The sequence below is a fragment of the Falco cherrug genome, chromosome 13 (genome assembly GCF_023634085.1).
Source record: "Falco cherrug isolate bFalChe1 chromosome 13, bFalChe1.pri, whole genome shotgun sequence".
In the NCBI taxonomy this organism is placed as follows: Eukaryota; Metazoa; Chordata; class Aves; order Falconiformes; family Falconidae; genus Falco; species Falco cherrug.
Window position 1 is genome coordinate 24,321,268 of NC_073709.1, and position 25,484 is coordinate 24,346,751.

Sequence of the window (25,484 nt, forward strand, 5' to 3'; positions counted from 1 at the left end):
GGTGCGGGCAGCGCTGCGGGCCCCTGTGCCCGCGGGACAGGCGGGGGGGCAGGTGGCAGCCGGGCCTGGGGCCGCTCGGCCCGGGCTGTGCGGGGCGCGCCGGCCGGGAGAGCCGTTGCGGGGTGAGGTCATGCGCCTTCCTCGGGGGTGTCGTGGGGGTTATGTACATCGTTCCCGTCTCCGTACGGGCAGTCACCCGCACGGACAGGCTCTATCGGTTCCGTTTAAAGGACTGTGGGAAGTGTGTGTGCGTGCGCGCATTGCGTGCGTGCGTGTGGACTGCCCAGCACAGGCACCGAGCCACGCACCGCCGCGCCGCCCCAGCCGCCCCTCCCGGCGCGCCCTCTCCGCCCGCCCCGGGGCCGCCTCCCGCTCCGCTCCGCCCCGTGGCGCGGCGGCGTGGGCTCGGTGGCGGGGCCGCAGCCGGAGAGACAGGTGACCTTGGCAGGCAGAGCCGGGCTGCGCCCGCCGCCGCCGCCGCCGGGGAAGCTGGGTGGGGAGACGGCCGAGATGGTGGAGGAGGGCGGCGAGGAGGAGGCGGAGGGGGAGAGCGCGGAGATGCCGGCGGCCGCCGCCGTGCCCGCTCTGCAGCGCTGCAACGGCTTCCTGCCCGGCAAGGAGGCGGCGGGCGAGCGGGCGGCCGAGGCCGAGGCCATGCTGGCGGCGGGCGGCCCGCCCGAGACGCGCCTGTCGCGGCGGCGCCTGGCGGTGCTGGCCGTCTTCAGCTGCTACTCGCTGGTGAACGCTTTCCAGTGGATCCAGTACAGCATCCTCAGCAACGTCTTCGCCGGCTTCTACGGCGTCTCCTTCACGCAGATAGACTGGCTCTCCATGGTCTACATGGTGGCCTACGTGCCGCTGATCCTGCCCGCCACCTGGCTGCTGGATGCCCGCGGCCTGCGCCTCACCGCCCTGCTGGGCGCTGGCCTCAACGGCCTGGGCGCCTGGCTCAAGTGTGCCAGCCTGGCCCCCGGCCGCTACCCCCCTCACCCTGGCAGCCCAGGCCGTCTGCGCCGTCGCCCAGGTCTTCATCCTGGGGCTGCCCTCACGCATCGCCTCCGTCTGGTTCGGCCCCACCGAGGTCTCCACTGCCTGCGCCGTGGCGGTGCTGGGCAACCAGGTAGGGGCAGAGGGGCAAGGGAGGCTGGGGGGATGTGGGCCACCTTAGCCTGGTGTGGCGTTGAGTTAAAACTGAGCCGTTTCAAGTGGGGAAATAGCATTCTTCAGGAAAGGGTTATGGGGCAGCGCTGGAGAGAGGAAGAGTGATGGAGGTGATGTTCCATCGCAGCCGGCTGGGCTTTGCAGGACTCTGGCAGTGAGCAGCAGCTCATGCACTTCTGTCAGCCACCTGCAGTACATCGGTTGAGACCCTTTTCAGAAGTCATCCTGCTCTGCTTTCTCTTGCTCTTGCATGAGACATCTTGCCTCTTGCATCACTCATCAGACTGAATCCACCCCCAGGTTGGAGGGGTGTAAAGTACATGAACTTTCACAGAGAGCCCCAGTGTCCCACTTGTGAAGTTTTCTGAGTTTTCTGTAGCGCTGGGGTAGTTCATGTCACTGTGGGCAGCTGTTAACAATCATGCATTTCCTTGAGCTTGCTGGTCCTGGCTGGTTTCAGAGAGCTGGAACAGGTGTATCTGAAAGCACGGGTGAGGATATGATACCGATGGGTTTTTTGTTCCCATAGCCTTGTTCCAGCCCCCTGCTACTGTCCCTGCTTTTTTGTGCCAACAATATGTTAAGATTCCAGTCGACATTGCTGGTGAAGGCTGAGGTCTTAGGTATGGTTTTATTAAGGTAATAGGGGATTTGTTTTTCCTTGGGTGAGTCTAATGATTTTATGTTTGTGCACTTTGGATTATTACAGTGGTAATAGTAACGTTACATATTTACAGTTAGGGTTGCTCATTAGCTTGTACCTGGATGCTGAGGGTTTTACCAATGCTTATCTAAACCAATTTTTTTTTTACATTGAAGTCTTCCAGTGGACAAGTCAGCTGTCCCTTTGGACTGAAGACTTTGGGAGTTGTTTGTTGGTTGTTTTAGCAGTTGAGCAAAAATGTTGCATCTATGACCTGGAATCAGGTTAAAGGTTTCTTTGGCAGCTAAATCCACTCTTTCAGACACGCACCAGTCATCCCAATAGCAAGGAGTTACTGAGACTTCAGTTCCACAGTACAGTGCCAAGGATGCAACTTGGAGTCTGAAACTGGTGCTTTGCTCAGATGCTGAGATGGGGGAGTTGGAGCGGTGCAGGACAGAAGCAGGTGTGCAGGGGCTGTGCAGGTAGGAACCATGAGAAAGATGGGCAAGGAAAACTGGAGCAGAGATGTAAAAACCCCAAACCTTAGTTCTGGAGCATATTCCCTTCCAGAAGCTAGGACAGATCTTGATGTGCTGACATGCTTGATGGTCCTCTGCCAGGGAAACACCTGTGAAACGCACTGACAAAGGTGCATTTCATCTCCCTGTGGCAGCCCTTCACAAAGGATAATGGCTTATTCTGTAGCTCTGTGGTACCCTGCTGGCTCAGAGCTTCGTGCTGTGTAGGTCTTAATATCCCAGTCCTGCTTGTGTCTCGTGGTGTCAAACAACAGAATTTCTCTGTCCTCAGTTTTTACTTTCTTAAAAAAAAAAGCACTCTAGAAAGCTAGATTGAAAAGGGCGTGAAACACCAAATTAGACCTCAGAAGTTGGAGGTAATGTTGTCTGTGTATCCCAATGCAGTTCACTCCTGCATACACATTACAATACAGTCGCACTGTAATTGGTTAATTGCACAACGTACCAGAATGAAGTTGCTATAACTAACTGGGCTGTTGGTCAGCCAGTTTCTTGTCAGGTACTTTGCATAACTTCATCGCTACAGCAAACAGGGCTGGGACCGCACAAAGGGGAGGGACAGAGTATTTATCGAAAGTCAGATCGCACCCATTATCTCTTGAGATGCTGATTATTTGCAGTTGAAACACAAATCACTGGGAATGCAGTGATGTACCCGTCAAGGGTTATTTCCACAAGTATTCAGCATCTCAAACTGGGCATACCAGATCTCTATCCTTCTGGCCTTAGCCTCTCTGGGTGTAAAAGGTGAAAAATGGTATCGCGTGACTTTCTTGGAATATTGTGGGCACTGTGTAGGCTCACTCTGGGGGAGGAAAAAACATATCTAAAGTAAAAGAGTAATTGTGTGCTCAGTTCATGTTTGTTAGGGTTCATATACTGAAGGGTGAGAATAAAAAGACAAATTCTTCAGGTGAGCACTGGATTCAGTGTAAAACTGATGGTTTTTGCAGGGAAAAAAAAAAAAAGGCAGCGAAAGCTGCGTTGGGCATACACACAAAGGGCACTTTGTATCCACATTGGCACACCTTTGTGTTGAGTGGTTTCTGAGTGTTGGACTTGCTACTCTTAACAGTCTTTGGTGCTTTTTTTTAAAAATCTTTTACCTGAAATAGATGCAGGGGTTTTTAGTTTAAAAAAATAACATTTTTCTAACACTTTAAAATGCAGTTTAGTTTTGGAGGAGCAGCAGAGAGAAATTAGAGAGTAGTCCAAGACTCTTGTTCCTTCATAGTTTTTTTCTTTTTCCTTCTATCTATCTCTACGCACTAAAAATTTCAGTTCTTGGTTTTTGTCTCTTTTTCATACAAAATCAGTTGCTACGTTGGAATTGACTCCAGATACAAACGGATTACTACTATATTGTGTGATTCTCCTTTGTTTCCTCAGCAATAATGGCAGATGTAGGTTTTGGTTTTGTGTTTGTTGATAAGGATGCTCCTTTTCTCTTGCTCTTCTTTGCTTTATCAGTTCTGCAATAAACCTTGCTTGTCAGTCTGTTACTGTAGTGGCAGGATCGTGACATCGAGAGGAGTGTTTCTAAAGAGTAGCTGGAATGTTCTAGGCATTCAGTTGCAGTATTTATGGACATGCACAGTGTTTTGCTGTGAAAGATTCTTCTGAAAAAAAATCCTTAATGCTTAGTTGTTAAATGTGTTATATACTAGGTATAGTATTGCAGTTTAATTCAGAAGTAGAAAGGTTAAAACCTGAATTATGGAAGATGTGAAAGAGGGGAGCTTTAGATTAGAGAAAAGGAAGAAATTCTTCACTGTGAGGCTGGTGAGGCACTGGAACGAGTTGCCCAGAGCAGCTGTGGATGCCCCATCCCTGGAAGTGTTCAGGGCCAGGTTGGATGGGGCTTTGAGCAGCCTGGTCTAGTGGAAGGTGCCCCTGCCCGTGGCAGGGGGTTGGTACAGGTGGTCTTCAAGGTTCCTTCCAACCCAAACCATTCTATGATTCTATGACCTGACTGTGAAATGCCATTGACAGCAAATGGCTCAGAAGTATAATACTAAAGGAACACGTTTCCTTCATAGTTTTATTAATACTTATTATGATACAAATTCAGAATTCTACCTGGTAAGGATTTTCTTTTCTGTTAATTTTTATGTTCACAGGAAAATGATTTTGGGTTTTCTTTTCTTGCTTTGCAGCTTGGCACTGCGATTGGCTTTTTGTTGCCGCCTGTTTTGGTTCCAAATACGCCTGACGATATTGATCTAATGGCACATAACATCAGCATCATGTTCTACGGCACAGCAATAGTTTCCACGCTTTTGTTCTTCTTAACAGGGGTTGGTAAGTGTGCTGTTCTTGCAATTTAAACGGTGACTGTAGGGGGTGTTTAGCACATCTCTTAAAGCATCTGGCTTTGCTCAAAGTAGTTGAGATTATGTTTTCTCCAATTTACTTGTGTTCACTTACCTGTTGTGCCAGGGTTAAGTGACAAGTAGTTTACTGTATGTTGCTTCTTCACATGGGGTGACATCTCTCAGAATATTTAGGCAGCTTAGGCTTTTTGCTAGAAAAACCTTATGATACAATTTGAATTCTCTCTGTTAACCTTAACATTCAGACACTAGTGTGTAGTGTCTAGACACATTGCAGATGAAGTCTGTCTGTGACTCTTAAGTTGGTAGCAATCAGCTGTGACCAAATAGTTAGCACGCCCTTTGTGGCTGTGACTTGATTCTTCCATGAGGACATCTAGAACATTTTTTTCATGGAAGTGTTAAAAAAAAGTTAATATTCTGAAATTCATCAAGCTGAAACACTTCAAAAAGAAAAAGCATTAGTCTGATAAAGACAAATCAAAATTGTTCCTCCTTCTTTTTCCCCAGTGTTTGAAGAAAAGCCAAAATACCCTCCTAGTCACTCTCAAGCAGTCCTGCAAACTATGCCTCCTGAGGATTATTCCTACAAGCAGTCGATTATTAACTTGTTCAAAAATGCTCCATTTGTACTTTTGCTGATCAGTTACGGTGAGTGGTGCTGTCTGGCTGTAGTCTGGCAGAACAGTTCAAATGTGTGCTAAAAGTACATCGTATTTTAGTTGTGGTTTTTTTTATGGGGAAGGGAGGGTCAAACTTTTACTTACTCAGCAGCCAATGCTGGAAAATCCGGCAGGATTCAAAATACCATTTAAAGGCCTGGTGAAGAGATTTTACTTGGCAGATAAAAAGTTTTGCCTCTAACGTGAGTCTTAAATATCAGAAGATTAACTCTAGGGTAGCAGATCTGTGTGTGTACCCCTGGAATGACTGAAGCTTTTCTTTTGGTACTGCAGGTATTATGACTGGGGCATTTTATTCTGTCTCCACGTTATTAAACCAGATGATAGTAACTCATTATGAGGTAAGTTTCTTGGATCTTCTTTGGGTGGGTTTTTTTTTGTGTGTTTTGTTTTGGTTTTGTTTTTTTAACTGTACATTTGCAGAGGTGATGTTCATTATTATGAAGGTGCTATGTGTGCTCGGACATTTGGTTTCCTTTATACCCCCCTACAGTTTCTTGCACCATACAGCTGTGGGAGTCATAGGAATGTTTGTTTGCGCTTATGACTGCCAAGAGGTCTGAACTTGACTCTGAGTGGAAGCGAGTTATTAATGAGCACCATATAAATATTTGTTGAAAGGGAGAAGAAGTGAACGCTGGGAGAATTGGCTTGACACTGGTGGTGGCAGGAATGGTGGGTTCGATTATTTGTGGTTTGTGGCTGGATTACACTAAAACATACAAGTAAGTGTGGGTAGGCATGTATGGGGTTAGGGGTAGGAGAGCGGTGCTATTGCATTAGAAAAATACTGCGACGTAAGGGCTGAAGTGAACTGAAGATAAAGTGCAGTTCATCCGTGATCTTTTAGTGGCCTTGATGGAGACTAGTTTCTGAGGCTACAGCAAAAGCTTGAAACTCTTACTGGTTCTTGGCCCAAAGAAATGAGAGAAGAGAATGCAAAGATACGAAGGGGTTTTCCATCTACTCCTATCTCTTCAGGAGTGTAAGGCTAACAAGAAAAGCACTTTATATCCTACATACAGTGGCCGGGTGGCCCAGTGGACTCCTTCTCCTAGGAAAGCATAAAGGTTCAAAACTTACTCTGCATTGTTTTGTAAAACAGGCAGTTGATGGATTCTCATTTTTTTAATTCTAATCCTGGTCCTATTAGTAAGCATAACATTGCGTTAATTCAGGGGATGACCGTGGAGTAGAACTCTGTTCTGGGGTAGGAGCTTCTGGGTCTATCACCCATGGTGTGGTGCCCCTCAGCAGTGCTTCTTGTGCTGGGGTAGTTCTCCCCTGTGACTCTTAGTACATTATGGGCAAGAGCTCTAGAAACCTAATGGACGTTAATGCTGTAGATAGGCTTTGGTTTTGCTAGTGTGTTGGCTTATAAATAAGTGATGTGTGCTTTAATATTTTGGATGATATCCTTTATTCCAGACTTCAAATAAATAGAACAATGTAATGAGATTTGTTTGACTTGCCTCTTAGGCTGACTTTTATTGCTACTGGTGTTCGATTTGGCTGCACATGTATTGCAAAATGGGCAGCACTTCAGAATGGCCAAGAGGTGCAGTATAGTGGAGAACTAAAATAGTCTTAAGGTAACAGTATCTCCTGTGGTTGTCCACTCTTTTAAAGAGTCTGAGTAAGTGTCTGTAGCCTTGAGTGAAGCAGTCGTATAACCAAGGCAATAGTTTGGGAAGAGATACATTCTCATTACATGATACATTTGAGTCAGAATTACACAAAGCAAATTCTATAGCTGTAGAATGTCAGTTTTTAGGGAGTAAGTAATGTCTATGTTACTCTTCCATGCTTCAGCAATGTGCTATGACCTTATGTTAACAGTGTTAATTGTTTTCCTTTTTTTTTGGTTGGGTTGCAGGCAAACTACTTTGATTGTTTACATTCTCTCATTCATTGGGTTGCTTGTATTTACTTTCACCCTGGACCTCGGATACCTTATAGTAGTGTTCGTGACTGGAGGAGTACTTGGGTGAGCACTTAAAGAGGACTGGAAGAGTTACTTCAGTTCTGTTCAGAAACAATATTTAACTGTTTTAACTAAATGATTCTATGTATATTCTGTCACCATGCTCTCAACCTATGCCTATAGCTCACAGTACAGATAGGGTTTACTAGAGTTTTATCTTGTTACATCAGAATAAATATAAAAGTAACTGACTTTCCAGTGAATTCCATTTAAGATTTTAATGGACCTAACAGAAGTCTGTATGTGATCAGTTTGTTTGGTTCGAATTCAAAAAGTTGTCTGCAGTAAAGCTGAATCTTTCTGTTGACCAGTTCATAAATGATTAGGGTTTGACTGAGCAAATCTAGGAAGGCTGGCTTCTGTGCATTTTTATTAATCTATGTTTTGATAACCCAAGCAACATGCTGGATGCTTTGTTTGCTCAGAAGAGCATGAGCATTTCTCATAGATATGTAATCTAAAAGCCCCAAAAGGTGCTTGGGGAATAGTGCTGTATCGAGACACAGCAGTCAAGGTAGAGCCGGAAATGTCTGGATAGTTTCAGTTTAATGACTAATCAATCAACCAACCTCAACTGCATTAAATCCCTGCTCTTTCTGTCACCTATCGGTCGCCTCAGCTTCTTCCACAGCACTTGCTAGCAGACATTCCAGTGTCCAGCCTCTCTCTCTACTGATGGTCTCTTTTTGTCCTCCAGCATGGATCTTTGGGCTGATCAAAGGATGGTGTTTGTGTATGTCTTTCATTTTGAAAGTAATTGGCTTCAGTTATGGAATGTTTTGTGGACTGGTCAGAGAAGGTTGTTTAATATGTAAGGAGTGGAGTGCAGGTTATTATGAGAAACAGGACAAATATGTTAAAACATCTTTGTCCAAAACAGAGAGACGTATAGCTAAAATGGTTGGGTGAGGTCAGGGGAATGAAGCAGGCAAAACAAGTATTGGATCATGTTAGGTCTTGAAAACAGACAGTTAAGAGTACCAGCTAATTCCTAATACCATGTGTTTACATTTGATTTTCTTAGCTGTAGTAATAGATGAAGGCCACACCTGTCACCCTCTTACTCTTATCTTCAACAGGTTCTTCATGACTGGCTATCTCCCACTTGGGTTTGAATTCGCTGTGGAAATTACATACCCAGAATCTGAAGGCACTTCCTCCGGTCTCCTTAATGCATCAGCACAGGTTATATCATCTTATTTCTTCAAGTGAAGTAATGGTCAGGAAAGCCACTCTGCTCAAATCTAAGGTGGCTTTCTCAAACTTGGCTGCTAAGTCTCTGTCATGTTGCTGTAGCCTTAATTTTTTAATCTGGTTATTTTAAGATGTGACCTGAAACTTTGCAAGGTAAAGTGATGACTGTTTTCAATGTGATCCTGATGAAATGATTTGTTTGTTTATAGATATTTGGAATTGTCTTCACGCTTGTTCAAGGAAAGCTCACAACAGACTACAGTCCTCGTGCAGGAAACCTCTTTCTTTGTGCTTGGATTTTTGTGGGCATTATCTTAACAGGTAATTAATCAGAAATGTAAGTAATGAGTTCTCTTTAATGTAAAAATGTGGAAGCTTTTTTGAGATAGTGAATTTCTGGGTAGTTTTTAGATGTCTCAGACATCTGGGATTTAAATATGTGGCTTTCTGTCTGGACTGACAAAAGTTATAAATGCAGGCAGGGTTTGATTGAAAGGGTTTTTTTGCTTTGTTTTTCACTTCAAATAATTGCTGTGTGCACACCCTTTGTTTAAAGGATAATATTGCTGATATATGGACAGCCATCTGTCGCCATGTCTTGAATTCGAGGCAGATGTCTGTCTCCAGAGTAGGATAATAAATGTAAACAAATACATAAATGGAGACAGTTTGCAGTTTTCCAAATGCAAGAAACTGCTGATGTGTTCCTGAACTGTACCTGTGACTTACGCTGATACTTACAAATGTACTGAAAGTGCTAAAATAAGCTTTGCTTTATGCACTCATGGTTTAAAAGCTTTTATTGTAGTTTTCTGCGTGTGCTTTGTGAGGAGCGAGTTCAAATTGTCAGTAAGTTCAAATTGTGAAAGACCGAACACAGGTATTTTAATATGTGCTGAAAGCAGCTTCCATGTGCTTGCACTGTGTGTTTCCCTTGAAATGCATGTCATTGCAAAGTTGTGAACCAGCTTTCTTTTTACATTTTTGTTTCAGCCTTAATAAAATCAGAATTGCGAAGACACAATGTGAATTCAGGGATTATGAATTTGGATGTTAAAGCTGTAAGTGCTGACTCTCTTACCATGATTGTGTTACTGTACTTGAATGCTTGGCTTCTATTGGCATAATAATATTAACAGCAAAAGACAATTGACCAAATCTTATGATTGTTTCCATGCTGTTTTGGAACAACAGAACCACATGGGATGGTACCCTCAGGTATCTGTTTCTCCCCTTAGCTCCCATGAAAAAAACTAAAAGACTTCTGCTCTCAGATTTTCTTGAATTTTAAGTGGCTAATATTAATCTCTGCTTTTACTGCTTGAATCTTGCTTTTTCATATTTGCAGGTAGCATTGTAAATTGTAAAGCCTTTTTGTGTATTGGGTTAGGAGGCTGTGCTATAGATGACATATTTTATTTAAAATACCTGAAGTCCTTTTAGGTGAAGTCAGTGTCTGGTGAACAGAAGTCATGCTGCAGTTTCTATCCTGTGTACATGAAGAGCTGGGTCTCCTCTTCTGCTGAGCACCCTCTCAATTTAAACAGTGAGCGCAGCATTTTCAGCTGTTCAGGCGGTTCCAAGACTGTTTCAGCAGCTTTTCCAAATTGTCACCGTTACCTGTAGAAATAAGGCTGTCAGTGGAAACATTTTTTCAGTGCTGTGGGTTTTTTGATCATTTGGATTAAGATAATGAAACTGCTTTTTGGAGTTGGGTATTGCAAGATCCTCTGTCAGGCTTCTTTTTATGTGTAGGTGTCTTGCTTTTGATCATCTGTGATCAAGTGCACACTGTTACTGTCTGCATAACGTTCAGAAACTTCCAAGTTGGTGCTATATGAGCTAACTTGAACCTGAAACCTCTGCAGCTGGGCGTCCTGTAGCTTTACCAGCCTGGGTCGGGGCTGTCTTGGGGATGTACATGCTGACTATAGGCAGTGGCCCATGACTTATTAGCCAGGGTGTAACAGAAGCCGGGAGTCCTTGCCCTGTTATTACCATAAATAGAGAGCTGCCTGTGTTAATAAGGTACAACAGCACTTTGATACCAAACCTTGATCAGCAAGATTCTGCTGTGTTTAAATGTATTGAAGAAAAAAACCTGAAAGTTATTCTCTAGATGATAAATATCTATATGCAGTAAATACATACTTTAGAGTTACACTAAGAAACTCAATTCTGTAGGGTTTTTTTGTTGGGTTTTTTTGTTTGGTTTTTTTTTCATTACAGAAGGTAAAGGAAAATAAGGCTTTCTATAAATGCCTGATTTTGCTAATTAATTATTAGGTTAGACTCCAATAGTGTATGCAATTACCCAGGAATACTGAGGTTGAGAATAGCTTCTGTTGAATAACAGCTTAATTCCCGGGTTTTTTTTCCCCCTCTCCAGGTACCAGTTGACAGTCCTGTAGAACCTGAAAGTACTACATTAAAAATTCAGTCAGCTTTATAAAGCTGAAAGAAGGTGACTTGGAAACGCACAAGCTTGGTTGGATACTGAACAACATCAATTAGCGTAATCACTGGATTTGTGTGTATGAGTAGTAAAATGTGTTTGGTGATATTTGTGATAGTTGTGCAGTGGACACTGTGAAGATGCTCAGTTCCTTTTGTCCAAGATGCAAACAATTCACCTTTGTATGGAGTATTTATTTTACCAGTTTTTGAGTTTTGCAGTTTCATTAGTAAAGAACTGTGTGAATATTCTCCACGCTAGGGAGACGTGTACATTCAGGATGCGTACTTCAAAAAATCTGGAATCCTGAAGTACAGTTATCATGATCAGAAGTATCTAATCTTCTTTTCTTGTTCAGTCTTTGCTAGTGCATTTGAAAAGTCAGAGTAGGTAGCTGTACAGCTGGAGGATGTGCACAAGTTCCTTTTTTTTTTTTTTTTTTTTTTTTTAAATGTATCTGTATTTTTAATATAAGCCATTGGTTCCTTCTGGGAAACTGTCTATAGCACAATACTGAAAACAAGAGATGACTGCAAATGTGTGTGGTTCATACTGGCATCTGAAATTTCTCTTGCCTTGAAACTTCTTGATAGATATCAGAGGGCAGATAAGAGAAAACACTGTCTTACAGATTCATTATAACATTTCTGGGGAGATTTAAAGACTTTTCCACTAGATAAACTGAAGAAAAAATTTTCTTGTTAAATATAGTAAAAAGGAGAGGAAAGGCCTTTGATATCTCTCCTGTGAAGTATTTATAGGCAATGGAACACTACCGCACAGGTTGCCTCCACAGAATATTTTGAGTGCTTTCTCAGTTAAAGTGAGAGGAGTACGTGTTTACAAAGAGCTGGTGCCTTTACTTTGTAAAGATCCTTGCCTCATCTTGGGTTTAATCAGTGCTGCTGAAGAAATTCCATTTTGTGTGTTAAACCTCTGAATATTTGTTCTATCCTTTTTTGCATTTATTTGTCTGCTTTGTGAGTTGTATCATTTGTCCTGTGAAATTTTTGTGCTCATATAACTTAATGTCTTTTGCAGTTTGTTAAAAGCTGTAAGGATGACTGAAAGGAAAATAGTGACGTTTCACTTTGATGAAATATTTGCTGTTTATATTGTCCTTCTTAGCTACAAAAGGAGCAGACTTCATTAACACTCACTTGGTGTTACTACATTTATATGAATTTGGGATGTGGATTTCTCACTGCAGTGCTTCTGAAAATACTCTCCTTTACCCTGTGCTCTATCTACATCTACAGAACCGATGGCACTACAGTAATACTGAGGCCCTACTATTAATGAAAGTGTCAGACCTGAGTTAGTGGACTTTTTGCAAACATTTCAGTTTTTGCAGTCTTTAAGCTCAGCCTGCAGGTTCAGTACCATCAGTGATGCCGTCTCTTTGAGTTCCCACAGATGTAGTGCCATCCAGAAGGTGGAACCCTACTCGAAGTTTTCCATGGATTGTTACAGTTGGGCGTGGGGAACTTTTTAACTCCAAAATAATTTTCAATATGAAAAGTATCATTAAATAGTTTTCTTTCTCTTGTTTCACTGTAGATTTAGAGAATCCTTTTCTATGAAAAAGAACCTTGTAAAGTTAGCTTTCTAAACTTAGCCTCTAAACTTGATGATCTTGATTTAACATTTTGTATGATAAATGCATCAGACATGGGAAGGCTGAATGGCAATATGCCTGTCAGGATAAGCTAAGCATGCTTGGAACACTCACCTTTCCAAAAAGGATCTATGTCTCTTTGTCAGGTCCAGTGCTACAGAGAAAATGGGCAGATCTTGCTGCTCCTGGAGAGGCCAGGTCGGTGGGAAGAGTCCCCTGGTGAGGTAGCTGAATATAGGAAAAGTAACTCATACATATTCAAACAGCAGGCAAGAGTATAGGAGTGGAAGTAGAGATGCTTTCATTATGTCAGTTCTTTACATTTAATGACTTACTTTGATATAAGCTGCCCCATGATGGGGTGTATACGTTTTCAGCCTGAGTGAGCAAAGTGAAAGTTTGTGCCTTTTGGTATCTGTGGGTGGGTTTTCCCTTTGGAAAAATGGTAATAATGTGTGCCAAAATATATACGTTCTTCAGCAAGATACAGATTCAGTAAATATTTGTGTTCATGGCCAGTGGTTGCTTTAGACTTACACTGTTGCAATATCTTAACGAGATAATATTTTTGCAGTTTTGGAGAAGTGTTTTCAAATGTCCAGTAGAAGGTCTTTGGCAGTATTCAGAATGCTTTCCAAGACGTCCAGTACACACTATTCAAGGTCAAAGATTGAACTTTTTTCTTCTAATTCCTTTCTTCACTACTCGTTTCCAGTCTCTTTAGTTATGTTCAGCCAATTATTGAAAAAATACTCTAGCCCTTCTGGCTCCTTGTGTTTGTTATCTTCTGCCAAATTACTTGGCTACCCTCTGAAAAGGTCCAAACAAGATTTTGGCATGCTGCAAAACCTGCTGGGTCCCTTGAAAGAAAATATTCCGAATAATGAAGGCTTAATTGCATCCTGGATTTGATACTCCCCCTCTAAAAGGAGCTTGAAAGTTGGAAACCTGTGAGCTATTTCTAAGTATTTAAATAAAAGGCCGAGCAGCAAACTAAAGAGCAAATAAAGAACAAACCAGTATTTTATGCAATAATCTTACCTGTCTGTCAAGACACTGAGGTTCTAGCTCATGGCAGAAATAGATTTGGGGTAGTTGGGGCATTGATTTTTCTGCTTTTAATTTTTGTTTTTTAAACAAACAACATCCACCCAATCAAACGTCCATCTGGAATTGGAAATAGGGTTTCTGTCGTGTCAGCTCTACATCTCAACTATGAGAGGATGGAGTAGGAAAGTGAGAAGAGGCATCTCAAGTCCCATGCATCAGCTTTTGCTTTTCAATATGCTTTTCCTTGAAGAGCTTCAAGAGAACTGTAGAGGATGCAAGAGAACTCATGTCATGGTGAGCAAGGGGGCTGCCCCCAGGTTCCCAGGGGCCCACCAGCATGTGTAATTGCTAACTTACAGCTACAAGATTCAAAGATGAGCCTTTAAAATAACTCTTCATTTGTTTCTTCCAGACCATTTTAAACTTTTGCTAACTTCAGTGGGAGAGACCCAGAGAACATTGACCCATTTTCATTTAGGATTCCTAACATGGCCTTAAAATCCTCGTTTCTTTTGGCTGGGTGTGAAAATACCAGACCTGTCAGGCATAGTCTGGAACTGCTGCCATCAGGAGCTTTCTTCTTCAGCTTGGTAGATAAGTCCTTCAGAGCATTTATTTTGTAGATGAGTGCTTGTCTTTAATAACATCTCTTTCTATTGCTGAATGCCTATGTTTTACAAGGAAGAATGAGCAAGGGAAGGAGTGGAAAGAATACCTAGGATTCATTTCACGTTAATAGAGCTTTCCTAACTTCATCCTCTTGGACATCTTTTTTGTTCAAGACAGTCTGTTGTTTCAGAGACAATCACTGGAGTGTGTAATTAGAGATGCCAGCCCATGTTGCCTAATGAAAAAATGCTTTTTGAGAAATATTTGGACTATCTTGTGTGTCTACAACCAAGTGAAGTTGGGTTAAGCTGTAAGAATTTATTGCTTTTGTTTTCTATTTTGTGAACTCATGAGTTTTCCTGCGTGAATGGGAACTTGACCTTTTGGGTTGCTGTCTTTCAATACGTGTATGTATCACCTTAAGTGTTATAGGCTACTAATGATGCACAGATGGCAAGCTAAGTTATTGTATTGCAGGTGATTTCCCCCTCCACCATTCAGTCTGAAGTCTGTGAGGAGAGGGGATGTTAACGCATGAACTAGAATGAATTCAGCAAAAAATATTCCTAAGAAATGTATTTCCATGTCAAGACCCATGTTATTTACTGCTCATGTCTTGGTTCTTCTCATGAAGAGAGCAAATATTTTTTCTGTAATATTTTGGTTTTGTTAGTGTCCCATTCTTTTTTTCAAGAGACAATTAAAATTCCTTATGAATATTCTCGGATTGCAATATTGTATGTATGTGTATATGTGGGTGGCATTATTCCTTACCATTATGTGTTACTAATAAAGTGTATAACGTGTAACTTGATTGGAGATAAGATTACCATTTTTGACAGCTGCTGCTACAACTGATGGTCTAAAAATGATTCATTTTTTTCCTTAGAAGCTGCCATTTAATGTAGGAAAAATCTATAAGTGAATGATACACTGTGTCATTAATAAACATGTATTCATGCTTATATGCAGAGTGCATGTACGCAGGGTATATAAATGTATTGTACACAGGAGTATTGGCTTACAGAGAAATTTTCTCAGGGCATCTAATTAAATTATTAGCATCATTAGTTGAGTTGCACTGCTCTAGCACAGTGATTTCTCCTCCTTTGCTTTGGAAAAGATCTTTGAGGAAAAGAAAGTGCTGTTAACTTCTAAAGCAGAGCAATCCAAAGGCAGCTCCTTAAGGGTAGTGCAAATATTATTTTAATGAAGCACCCAGCTGTGGATTATCTGGGGACAGAGGGTAGGATAACTTCTTAGAGAGGATGGAATGAGACATTACATTCAGTTATGGCCCAACTTTTATTTCTAAAACCAGAGTGGTCTTCAGTGGGAGCACAGAAGGACCCTTGTGAACACTGCAAGAGTTCGGTCACTCACCCTCAGGCGTTAAGCCCAGCACATCAGCTGGGAGCTGGGTAAGTTGGAGGAACCTGCTTCAAAGAAAGCAGAATCGCTGTAAGAAAATGCTCTGGGTTTTGGTGGTGTTTTTCAATCTCCCTTCTCCACAAAACTGGGATTATCTCTAAGGTATTTTTCTGTAAGAGATTCTTCACAGAAAGAGGTTGCAGGTGCTGCCGAGCACAGGACATGCAAGCCTTTTGTCATAAAACAACACTAACATCCAGTTCAACACTGGGTTGCACTTTCAGACGGGCTCTTTATTTTACAACCGGGACTACAGGGCGGTATTCCTCTTGCAGTATTTCTATGAAAGCTGCAGGTTATATCCCCGTTCACCTCTGTAATTTAAACATTCCCGCATCTAGGAAGGAACAATCACAGCAAATTACTATTGCCTTAAAGTTTGTGGGGCTTTGGTTGTTTGTTTGATTTTTTTTTTTTTTTTTTTTTTGGAAGCTGCTCAGGCTTTCTTGAAAGAAAACATTAGAAACCTCATCAGGTAAGTGGGAGATGTTACACCATCCTAACTATGATTAGTCAGATAATTGATTCTATAGTTGGGAGGAGGTCCTATGTATCCAAAGTTAATGGGTGTTACCGCTGCCAGAAAGTGATTCGGTTTGTGCATGGACAAATAGGCAGGTGCCTAACAGTTCAGCTGCTTCCTAGGCTGGGAAAGGTTTTTGGAAGCTTGTTGGATTTCCTTCTGGCTGTGCTTCACAATGAGCTAGCCTTATCTGACTGTGTTCTAAATCAATATTTACATCTTGAATTAAACAATATCTTTCAGAAGACAAAACAATAACATCCTGAACTTTGTAGAAAGGACTTCATCAGCTATGTTGCGGTAAAAACGAGGCTGAGTACTGGCAATGGTTAGGTGTAGTTACTGATTTGTAATTGGCTAATACCTCCTTAATATCAGTAGTGGTCAAAATTCAGCTTCCAGGGTGCTATTTTCCAGTGTTTTCTCAGTAAAGTGCTTCTGCTTGTAACAATGCTTAGGCCATTAAAAAAAATAAATAATATCTAAAGGGCATTGTCAGCATCATGGCCTTGTGTTACAAGTTCTAGAAACAGACACAAGACCCTGCAAAAGCTATAAACTGCATGCAGATGGAAGACTATCATGAAAACAATTATTTTTAAGAAATTGTGGTTAAAGAATGCCGCCTGTGAGCCCAGAAGTGCTGCTGTTGTGGCTGCAGGTCAGAGTTACCAGCTTTGGAGATGAGGCAGTGAATGTGCATCCCAGTGAGCTGATTCTGGGAAATGGGAAGGTATGATTAGAAGCCAGCTTTTTCCTTGCCTAGATGACTTTGGTGTATAATGTCTGTTTTATCACTGTAATAGCAATTTCTTACTGTTTCATCTCTTTATATTTTACCTGTATTTGTCTGTGGATGTGGGATGAGACTCGGTCAGTTAAGTAAAATATTTGCATTATTGGACATAGCAGCTAGAAAGAAATGCTTTGCCTGAGTCTTCTTACTCAGAAGTAAGAAGTTCTTAACCTACTGAAGAGAATGGGATCTCTGGATGATAGTTTAGTTCTCTATCTAGGTGTTCCTTAATGGAGAAATTGCTGTTACCCTAGAAAAGTATTTCAAAAGTTTCTTTCTTCAACTGACTTGTAGGAGAAAAATTGAACTTTAGTTTGATGACCACACATCTGCTTGGCTTTCAAAAATTAGGTAGGGAACTACTAAACCCCAAGGTCTTGGTGAGCAGGCGTGACATAGGGACATCAGGGGCTAACGTTGGTTCTTATAGCACTGTGAAAATTGCTGGGAAAAATCCCAGGGAAGTATTCAAGGCTTCAGAAGTTTTCCTAGCCTGCACTAGGCTGAACCAGAAACTTGCCAATCTCTTTTTTCAGAACGGCACAGTGCTAAGCTTTCTCAGATGCTGATCACTAGTTTGGGTATGGTAGAAGAGGGACTGCAGATGAGTGCAACGTCAGTTATTCTCTAAGAAGTCAAATTGTCCAACCTGCTGCCAAGGGAAAAAGAAATGAAGCTAAGCTATAACTGCAGTTTCTAAGCCTTCGCATACTGTTTTTTCTGTTAATTCCTGGAAGGTAACTTGAATTCTTCAGAATCACTAATCGGCTAATTCTGAACAACCCTACAGGTGTTAGGCAAAACCTCCATCCTGTGCTGAGTGGAGAGGCATTGTCCCACTAGGGAGAGGATGACTCACCCTTGGATCATTGACTGGCTCCAGGGGACTTGCATTTGTGTTATTGTCTGCTCCCAGAGAACAACTTAAATTCATTTAGGGGCCTAATGCTAAAAGCCCGGAATTCACTTAGCAGCTAATACCTAGAAATGCCATGATTTGTCATCTTGTCAGTGCTCCACAGAAGCTTCAGGAGGGTAGAGGAGCCCTCACAAGCTTGACAAAGTTACCCAAACCAGGCTGATACCAGAATACCAGAGGCGATACGGAGGCCCATCAGCTTTTGGGGAGCAGAGCGCCCCGTGCTCGGTGTGATTTCCCTCCAGCCTACTCCATCTGCTCAGGCTTGAGCTGCAAGAATCAAAGGAGCGTTATGGAGCCTCCTTGAAATCTGCAGCTTGCATGGTCGTGCTTAGGATGTTCCTGGCTTTGATTTTAATGTTGGAAAATTCTCTGTAGGCTTCTTGAGTTTGCCAGTTACCTCTGAAAAAGAATAGCATTCATGTCATGGCAAATAATGAAGATGACTGAAAAAAATTGTTTTGCTCCAGATGACTATAATTCCTTTATGAGCTTTAAGTTTTTAAAATGACCATGGTATTTGAACTTTAGTGTCGCCTTCAGACACTTCTGCAGTGTTCTGACTACTGTTCAATCATTCTCAAGAGAGGGGGAATCTTAATCTGCAGGGCACTGCCTTCCAGGTGTGCTTGAAGTGGTGCTTCAGATCAAAACCTAATGAATTCATCAGTGTTCTGATGATATCTGGCAGTACCATCGCATTGAGAACAGTATCACACGTTTTTCTCTTTGCAGGTTTCACATGGCACCTAAAATCAAGGGTTTGTGGTTTCTGGGCTTGTGACACATTCTATTGTTAATAACTTTTTAGTCTGCTTTCAGGTACTGCCAGGAAAGACAATGCATTTGAGGAACTTTAGTACATAAGGACAACATTCGTTCAAAGTGTTTCCTAACGTAGAGGGCACAGGGTATCCCATAACAGAATTCTGTTGCTTTCTGAGCAGCACCAACAACTGTGCTTCTAATCTTCAGCAGGCAGAGGTTTTGCTGCAGTACTCTCCTCTCCGTGCAGGCAAGGATGACTCATGCTCACTTGGCAGCGGAGGTAAATCCTGACTTACCTTTGGTGCCACCACTGGCAGCTCCCCTGTGACAAGGGCTGCAGGTGCTGGCGATTGCTGAAAAGAGATCTCGTTTCTAGTAGCAGATATTTTTTTTTTTAGCCACTGCCTTTCTTTACTCTCTGTGCTTTTGTTATGCAGTTCCCCTGAGAAAAAAGTGATTGCGCGGAGTAGTTTACCCCCTGACTACAGGTTAAAGAAGAAGTAACTAGTCCAGAAAAGATGGATTGCTGGGATTTATGGAAAGTTATGTTAATGTTTCCTTGTTTTTATAAGCACAGTGCTGTGGAGACCAAATTGTGATATGCTGGCAGGTAAGACCCTCACAGCAGACTGTAGTGACGTAATTATTTTCCCAAGCTACAGCAATATTTGGGACTGAACCTTTGGAACAAGAAGGGAAGAGTAAGGCAGGCTAACAGGGATGCTGATGTTGTACCACTTGGAAACAACAGTATCATGTGTATCTGATGCTACCAGTTGTACATAGGAGTGAAGCAACTGTAAGAAGTTTGGAAGAGGAAAGGCTATTTATTTTGCTGTCAGCAAAGCTCAGGCCAAGTAGGACATGCTGACCTGCAGTAGGGGTGGAAAGACAAAGCTTGCAAACTAGTTTTAGGGGAGGCCTGATTTATAGGCTTTTCATGCCACTTTGATTATTTATTTTTTTTAAAATGCTGGAAATCTTGCTTGTTGGATTAGGCTATGAGTTGGAGCCCAGTTAAACAAACCCGTCTAAGATAAACACAGTAATGATTTGCTGCAGTAGGATTACTGCAGGAGGTCCTGGACTTGCTCAGGCAGAAATCAAAAGATATTGCTAGTGTTCTTCATTGCTAAACTCAAAGCAGCTGACGGCTGTTTTTCCTGCTAGACTATTGCAAAACAATTTGTGTGTTAAGAGTTTCCAGAAAGGGCTACTTTGGGGAAAGCTTCAAGGATGCACACCCTCAAGCATCCCTTTTTATAGCTTGCTGGGATTTTTTTTGTCTGCTTTACATATTTATTTTCCCAGTGATCACATTGATGAATACATAAAGTTGTTCTTTGTGGTTACGCAAATTGCTCCTGCAAACTTGCATCAACAGCCATGCCCATATTACCATGGTTACATCCTTATCACAATTTAACCTTGCATTTAATTGCTAAACAAATTCCATTCCAGTATGACTTCCAGTTTAGGAAAAAGCCCCAAACAAACAAGTTTTATTTTACTTTTCAAGGATCAGATGAGGTCACTATGGTCTTTTCAGGAAACCAGCTATGTTTGCATAGCAATAATGCAATTCACTTTCAGCAGGCAAACTTTTTCCACCTGTGTTTTCCTACTTCCCTTCTGCAAAAGCTGAAGCACCTTTGTAGAATTAACCATTTTGGACAGCTGCTGCTTTTCTGGCTGTACAGTGGTTCCTAAATTCAGAAAAGGCCATCACGATCGCTTGGTTTTAGTAGAACAGGCTGCCCAAGCTGGGAACACTTACAAGGTACCCAGGCTTCAGGCTTTTGCATGGACCACTGCCAGCTGGAGGTACTGGATATATTTCCTGCTCCACCAGTAACCAGCCTGCCTTTCATACGCTCAGTGCTGGTACAGGGACACCCTGACTGAGTGTGGAGTGCTTAGCATCCGCTTTTGCTGATCTGCATAAGAGCACACGTCTAGATCTGTCGTGTTGCCACTGGTTTACATCTGATGGAAGGAAAGGTGAAAAGATAAAACTGCCAAGCTTTTGCTCAGGTGGTGTAAGACCATTCCCTGGCTATTGCTTCCCAGCCCTCCTTGGATGTCAGCAGATTTGAGTGCCCCTTCTTGCAGAAAAGCAAACCTCAGCTGTTCTAGGGAGAATAGGACAATGTGAGCAGCATCTCCTGCCCCTGCTAGGTGGGCTGCTGGGCCAGCTCCCCACTGCCTGTCTGCAGAGGCACCAAAGCAAATGCAGCAAGAGCAGCTCTGAGGCACGGTGGTGGCACCAAGAAGGGCACTGGTGTGGGCTGGGACCAGGTGAATCACCATATGGCCTGGCCTAGAGGGGCTGGAGGGCCAGGCTGCAGCAATCTGCCAACTGGCTCATCTTTTACTGTAGCACTGCCGCCGGTCTTGCTCCACCTCTGGGTTTGGTGCGTCATTTGTGTGCCCTGGCAGCATAGAGTGGCATCCCTGTTCATGATGGGATGTATTTTAACACGGGGCTGCTGATAGCTGAGTTGGAGCAAGGCCTTACTAAGACCTTACAAAAGGCTGGAGCTGCGCTGTTAGAGAACCTGCAAAGGAGAAAACCACTGAATTTTGAAGCACTGAAGTGGGAGCATGGGCAGTGCCTGGGACCTCACAGGCACTCATCACACCAGTGGTCCATTCCCTAGCAAAGCCAGCAGGTCCTTCCCCAGGCTGGCAGCAGCTCCCTGCCCTGGGGCCAGGCTGGGGCTGCTGGCCAGGGAAGCCTTTTCCTGCTCGCTCCTGGCACCTGCACTGAGCCAGTAACGAGGGCCGCTTGGAAACAATGGGTAATAGAGGAAGTGATTTCCTAAATATGCCCAAATAAATACATAAATTGATGGCCTCTGTGTTTGTAAAATACCACAGGGCTGTGACGGTTTGCTCTGTGTCAGGGCTGAATTCGTTGTAGGAAGATGCTTTCTGGGGAAAAGGCTAGTGGGACTCTTTGAGGGGGCGTGGAGGTGACACTTTTGGAGAAGAAATCTTCTTAGAAAAACTGCTGATGCTGATATCGCCTTGCTACCATGGTACAATTAAGAGCTATTAATTTTCCCCCAGCTGGTTGTGTAATTGCGCTGCAGGGCCTTTTGAATGCTGCATTTAAATTAGTCTGCAATTTGAAATAATGAAGGTTAAAACCCTCTTACATTATTTTATGATCAAATTAGTTCCTTTGACCCAGAAGGCAGCTGTGGTAGCAACAAGCACTGCATTAGGAACAAGGCTGTAGGTTCGAGGTGTTACTCAGAGCTAGCTTTAGAAAGGTACCTCCATGAAAAGTGGCTCAATTTCAAAATCAAAAGGCTCTGGCAGTCTGGAGCAGTGGCTGGGCAGTAGCCTGGTTGTGAGAGGAAGGGCAGCACACGGAGCGGGGAACAAGGTGGGTTTGCTGAGGTATGGTATCAAAATTAGGTGAGTCCCACAAGGTGAAAGGCATTGGATGCTGGAGGGCATGCTGCATATCCCACCTTACTCTTACTCAACCCAAATGTCTCTTCATAGCCCAAACCCTCTCTGGTATTAGTTAAACCAAGACAACATTCTTCTATTTTTACTCTTACTTTATAGCTGAGAAGAGGGCAATTATGGCTTTCCCTTAGCTGTAGGGACTGGGGACTCTGCTTTTATCCACTTAGGCTGTTGTTCCAAAGTTGCTGCTAGCTTCAGGACCTCTGCTAATTTCTGCCCTGCCTCTCCAGCCCACAGCTGGTCTTGGACACACTGGCTGGCCTCTGGGAGTTCAACTTGCCCTGAGCATCAAGGAGGAGCTGGTAAGATATTTTTTCTTTCAGTTCTGATCAGAAGGGGTCTGGGTGCTGCAAAGGGCTGCTATGGACAAGGCTGTGATGTTCCAACTTTGCCGTGATCCTTATCTGTCTGGCCAGGGAGAGTCCCTCCCTCTGGCATGGAGCACACCCTGGCATGGTGGGTGCAGAAGGCTTTGAATTGCAAAGCATGTAGCATCACTCTGGTCTTCACCCTTTCGGGGTGGCTAGGAAGTGGGTGGGTGTAGGAAAGCATGATCTGAGGGTTTCTGGCTGCTCTGGGCGGTGGAGCAGCACTAAGAGAGGCTGAGGCAGCCTCGCCATAGTTACCTGTTCCACCAGCAAACAAGGCTCTGGGATAATAGGTGACTCCCAGCTTGTGTAACAGCATCCTTGATGATGACTTTCTGCTATGCAATCCCAGCACTCCAGGCTCTATCACACACAGCGTGCCCCTGGGCTGTTCACGCATGGCTGCCACCACCTGCACAGTCCCATTAGTCCTAAGATCCAGGTCTGAAAGATTTTCAAGCTTTCCCCTGGCTCTGCTCCAGTGAACCTGCACACGTTCTCAGCCTCCCTTTCCTTGCACTGCCTTGCCTGAGCCTCCCTGTGCTCCTTGAGAGCCCTCTCCTCTGTGGCTGCAGCCTCTCAGGGTCTCTGTGCTTCATCAGCTCCCATCTGGAGCTTATCTCAGTGCTCCCACATGTTGCCAGTGTGCAGCCTCCTCTGTATTCCTGAAGGAGAGAGGGACTGTACTTCCCCTGGGATCCTGCTCCAAAACCCAGTGGGGGGCGTGGATCGCCTCTGCCCAGCATGGGAGCACATTTGCCCTCCAGTTGCAGTGTTTGCCTGATCATTAGGGAAATGCAGGACATAACGGAGAGGGTGAAGATTTCACAGCAGCTCTAAATCTGCTCTGACCTTTCCTCCTCTCCCCTACATTGCATTGCCATTTACACACTGAGCCTCTCCATTCAGCTTGGGGGGCTCCTTAGACCAAAATCTCTTGGGCTGAAAGCTGACACTGGGCGAGCTGTGTAAGCTGAAGCCCTTGGTTTGCTTTAGCTGATGGAGCAGCCTTTCTCCAGCCTCCCTTACGTTAAACCTCCTGATGAGATTCAGGTATACCATGTGGCCAGGTTGTGGCAGGGAGATTACTGGTAGGACTCACAGAGATGTCAACTCCGGCAGAGTGTGATTAGTGACTCAACATACACCCGTGGCTCCCGAGAGCCTTCAGAAAGCTGATCAGGGCACTGGATGGATATATTTATGGCAAGAGATGAAAGTCAGTACTTGCAGGTGCTGAGAAGATGCTCAAGTACATGTGCAGCCTGGCTGGGATCAGGAGGGATCTGAGTGAGTGCATGGGCAGGGGATGGCAACATTTTTCAGGCTATTACTTATTTCTGATGGGGATTCACCTCTGGCTCTAGGAGTTGTATTAGGCTGACACAGTTGTGCTTGATACAAAGAGCTAAAAACATCCCTCCGAGCATGCAAATAAGCATCTGGGAACTGAGCTGAGCGGTGAGGATAGCAGCAGCAGCCAGGGAGTCGTCTGCCCGGGAGGTGCTGCAAGGCCGCCCTGGGGGAGAGACAGTTCCCTGCTGTTCCCATGCACAGTTCATCACACCGGGCACCGGCAAGGCGGGGTCAGACGCTGTTTCGCTGGCGTTAGCAGGGCATGCAGAGCCCTGGCTGTTGGGGGGGGTTCCCCCGGGGCTGGGGCGCTTGTTTGCCCACCGGGCAGAAGAGCCCCGGGGAGCCTTTCTCAGCAGCCCGCGCCTTCAGGCTGGGGTCTCGCTGCCATCGCTGTTAGCACTCCACGGTTAACAAAGAATTTTCCAGCTCCGTTAGGAAGAACGGAAGAGACCAGCTCTCTTCGATGAAGAGTTTGATCTTCAGGCGCCCCTCAGGCAGCGGGGCCCGGGAGGTGAGGCACGGCACGGCACGGCACGCCGGCAGCCGTGCACGCCGGAGCGGCTGCGGGCGAAGGGGCTCAGTCTGAGCCGCCCGGTTCCGGTGATCTGGGCCGCCCGGCAGGGGGCGCCGCCCGGCAGCGGCTCCGCCAGTCACGGCTCGTCCCGCCCCTCGAGCTCCGCCCCTCTTTGTTGCGACCGCCAATAGGAGCGCGCCGAGGGCGGGCGGGCGGCCGGTAGCGTGGTAACGCGGCGGCATGGAGCGCGGCGCGGGGCGCGCCCCCAGCGCGGCTGAGGCCGGGCCGGGGCCAGCGAGCTACCGTGCCGCGGGGCGGGCGGGCGGCCGCCGCTAGCCAGGGGCCGTCCCCGCGCCCAGCTTCTGCCGCACGCACGTAACACACACACACACACACATATATATATTAAATATATATAGGGGGCGCGGGCGGCGGCGAGGCCGCGGGGCGCCTCTCGACAGCGGTCCCCGCGGCGCGCCGGGGCTCGGGCATGGCCGCGGGGCCATGACGGGCGCGGCGGCGGGCGGCGGCGGCCGCGGGAGCACCCGCCGTGCGGCGGCCGGCAAGGAGGGGGGCCGTTCGCGGAGCGCCCAGCCGCGGGCGGCGGGCGGCGGCGGGAGCGGCGGCGGCTCGGAGGAGGAGGAGCAGCAGCGGGACGGCGGGTCGCTCTTCCTGGTGAACAAGAGCGGCTTCCCCATGGACGGGCAGACCTGGGAGCGGATGTGGGGGCACGTGGAGCGGGTGCACCCCGACGGCGGCGCCGTGGCGGCGGCCATCCGGAGCGCCGCCCGCCTGGCCCGGGTAAGGCGAAGCCCCCCCCCCCCCCTTAAAAAAAAAGAGGGGGTGCCGCAAAGCCCAGAGCCGGGCATCCCGCGGGCGCCGAGGGGACGGGAGAGGCGAGGGTTGGCCCCTGTCCACTGCGGGGGGCGCCGGGGCAGAGCTGGAGCGGCTGGCGGGGGCGGGGGTTGTGCTGCGGGACACTCGGCTGCTGGAGTTGGCGTCTTGGGAGACAAGCGGGAAGAAAATTATTTTTTCGCCTTGGGGAGGAAAAAGC

General features: G+C 45.2%; 2 protein-coding genes across 3 annotated transcripts in view; both read left to right on the forward strand.

Moving 5' to 3' along the window:
• Positions 1-291: 291 nt before the first annotated feature.
• Positions 292-15,086, forward strand: FLVCR1 (FLVCR heme transporter 1). The gene is given in 11 exon segments (XM_027809223.2): positions 292-981; positions 983-1,120; positions 4,503-4,647; positions 5,190-5,330; positions 5,636-5,703; positions 5,984-6,087; positions 7,239-7,349; positions 8,426-8,531; positions 8,750-8,861; positions 9,534-9,601; positions 10,930-15,086. Coding segments are annotated over 11 exon segments (1,527 nt in total). The 5' UTR covers positions 292-510; the 3' UTR covers positions 10,993-15,086.
• Positions 15,087-22,475: 7,389 nt separating this feature from the next.
• VASH2 (vasohibin 2) overlaps positions 22,476-25,484 on the forward strand; it is a 38,813-nt gene continuing 35,804 nt past the window's right edge. The window contains exon 1 of one of the 2 annotated variants that reach the window (XM_027809180.2): positions 22,476-22,494. Coding sequence is in view for 1 of the 2 variants with exons in the window: in XM_055725522.1 (XP_055581497.1) it covers positions 24,935-25,231 (297 nt within the window). In the remaining variant the exon portion in view is untranslated. Of the gene's footprint in view, positions 22,495-24,638; positions 25,232-25,484 lie in introns of those variants that run through there. The other variant, XM_055725522.1, reaches the window with a different exon arrangement.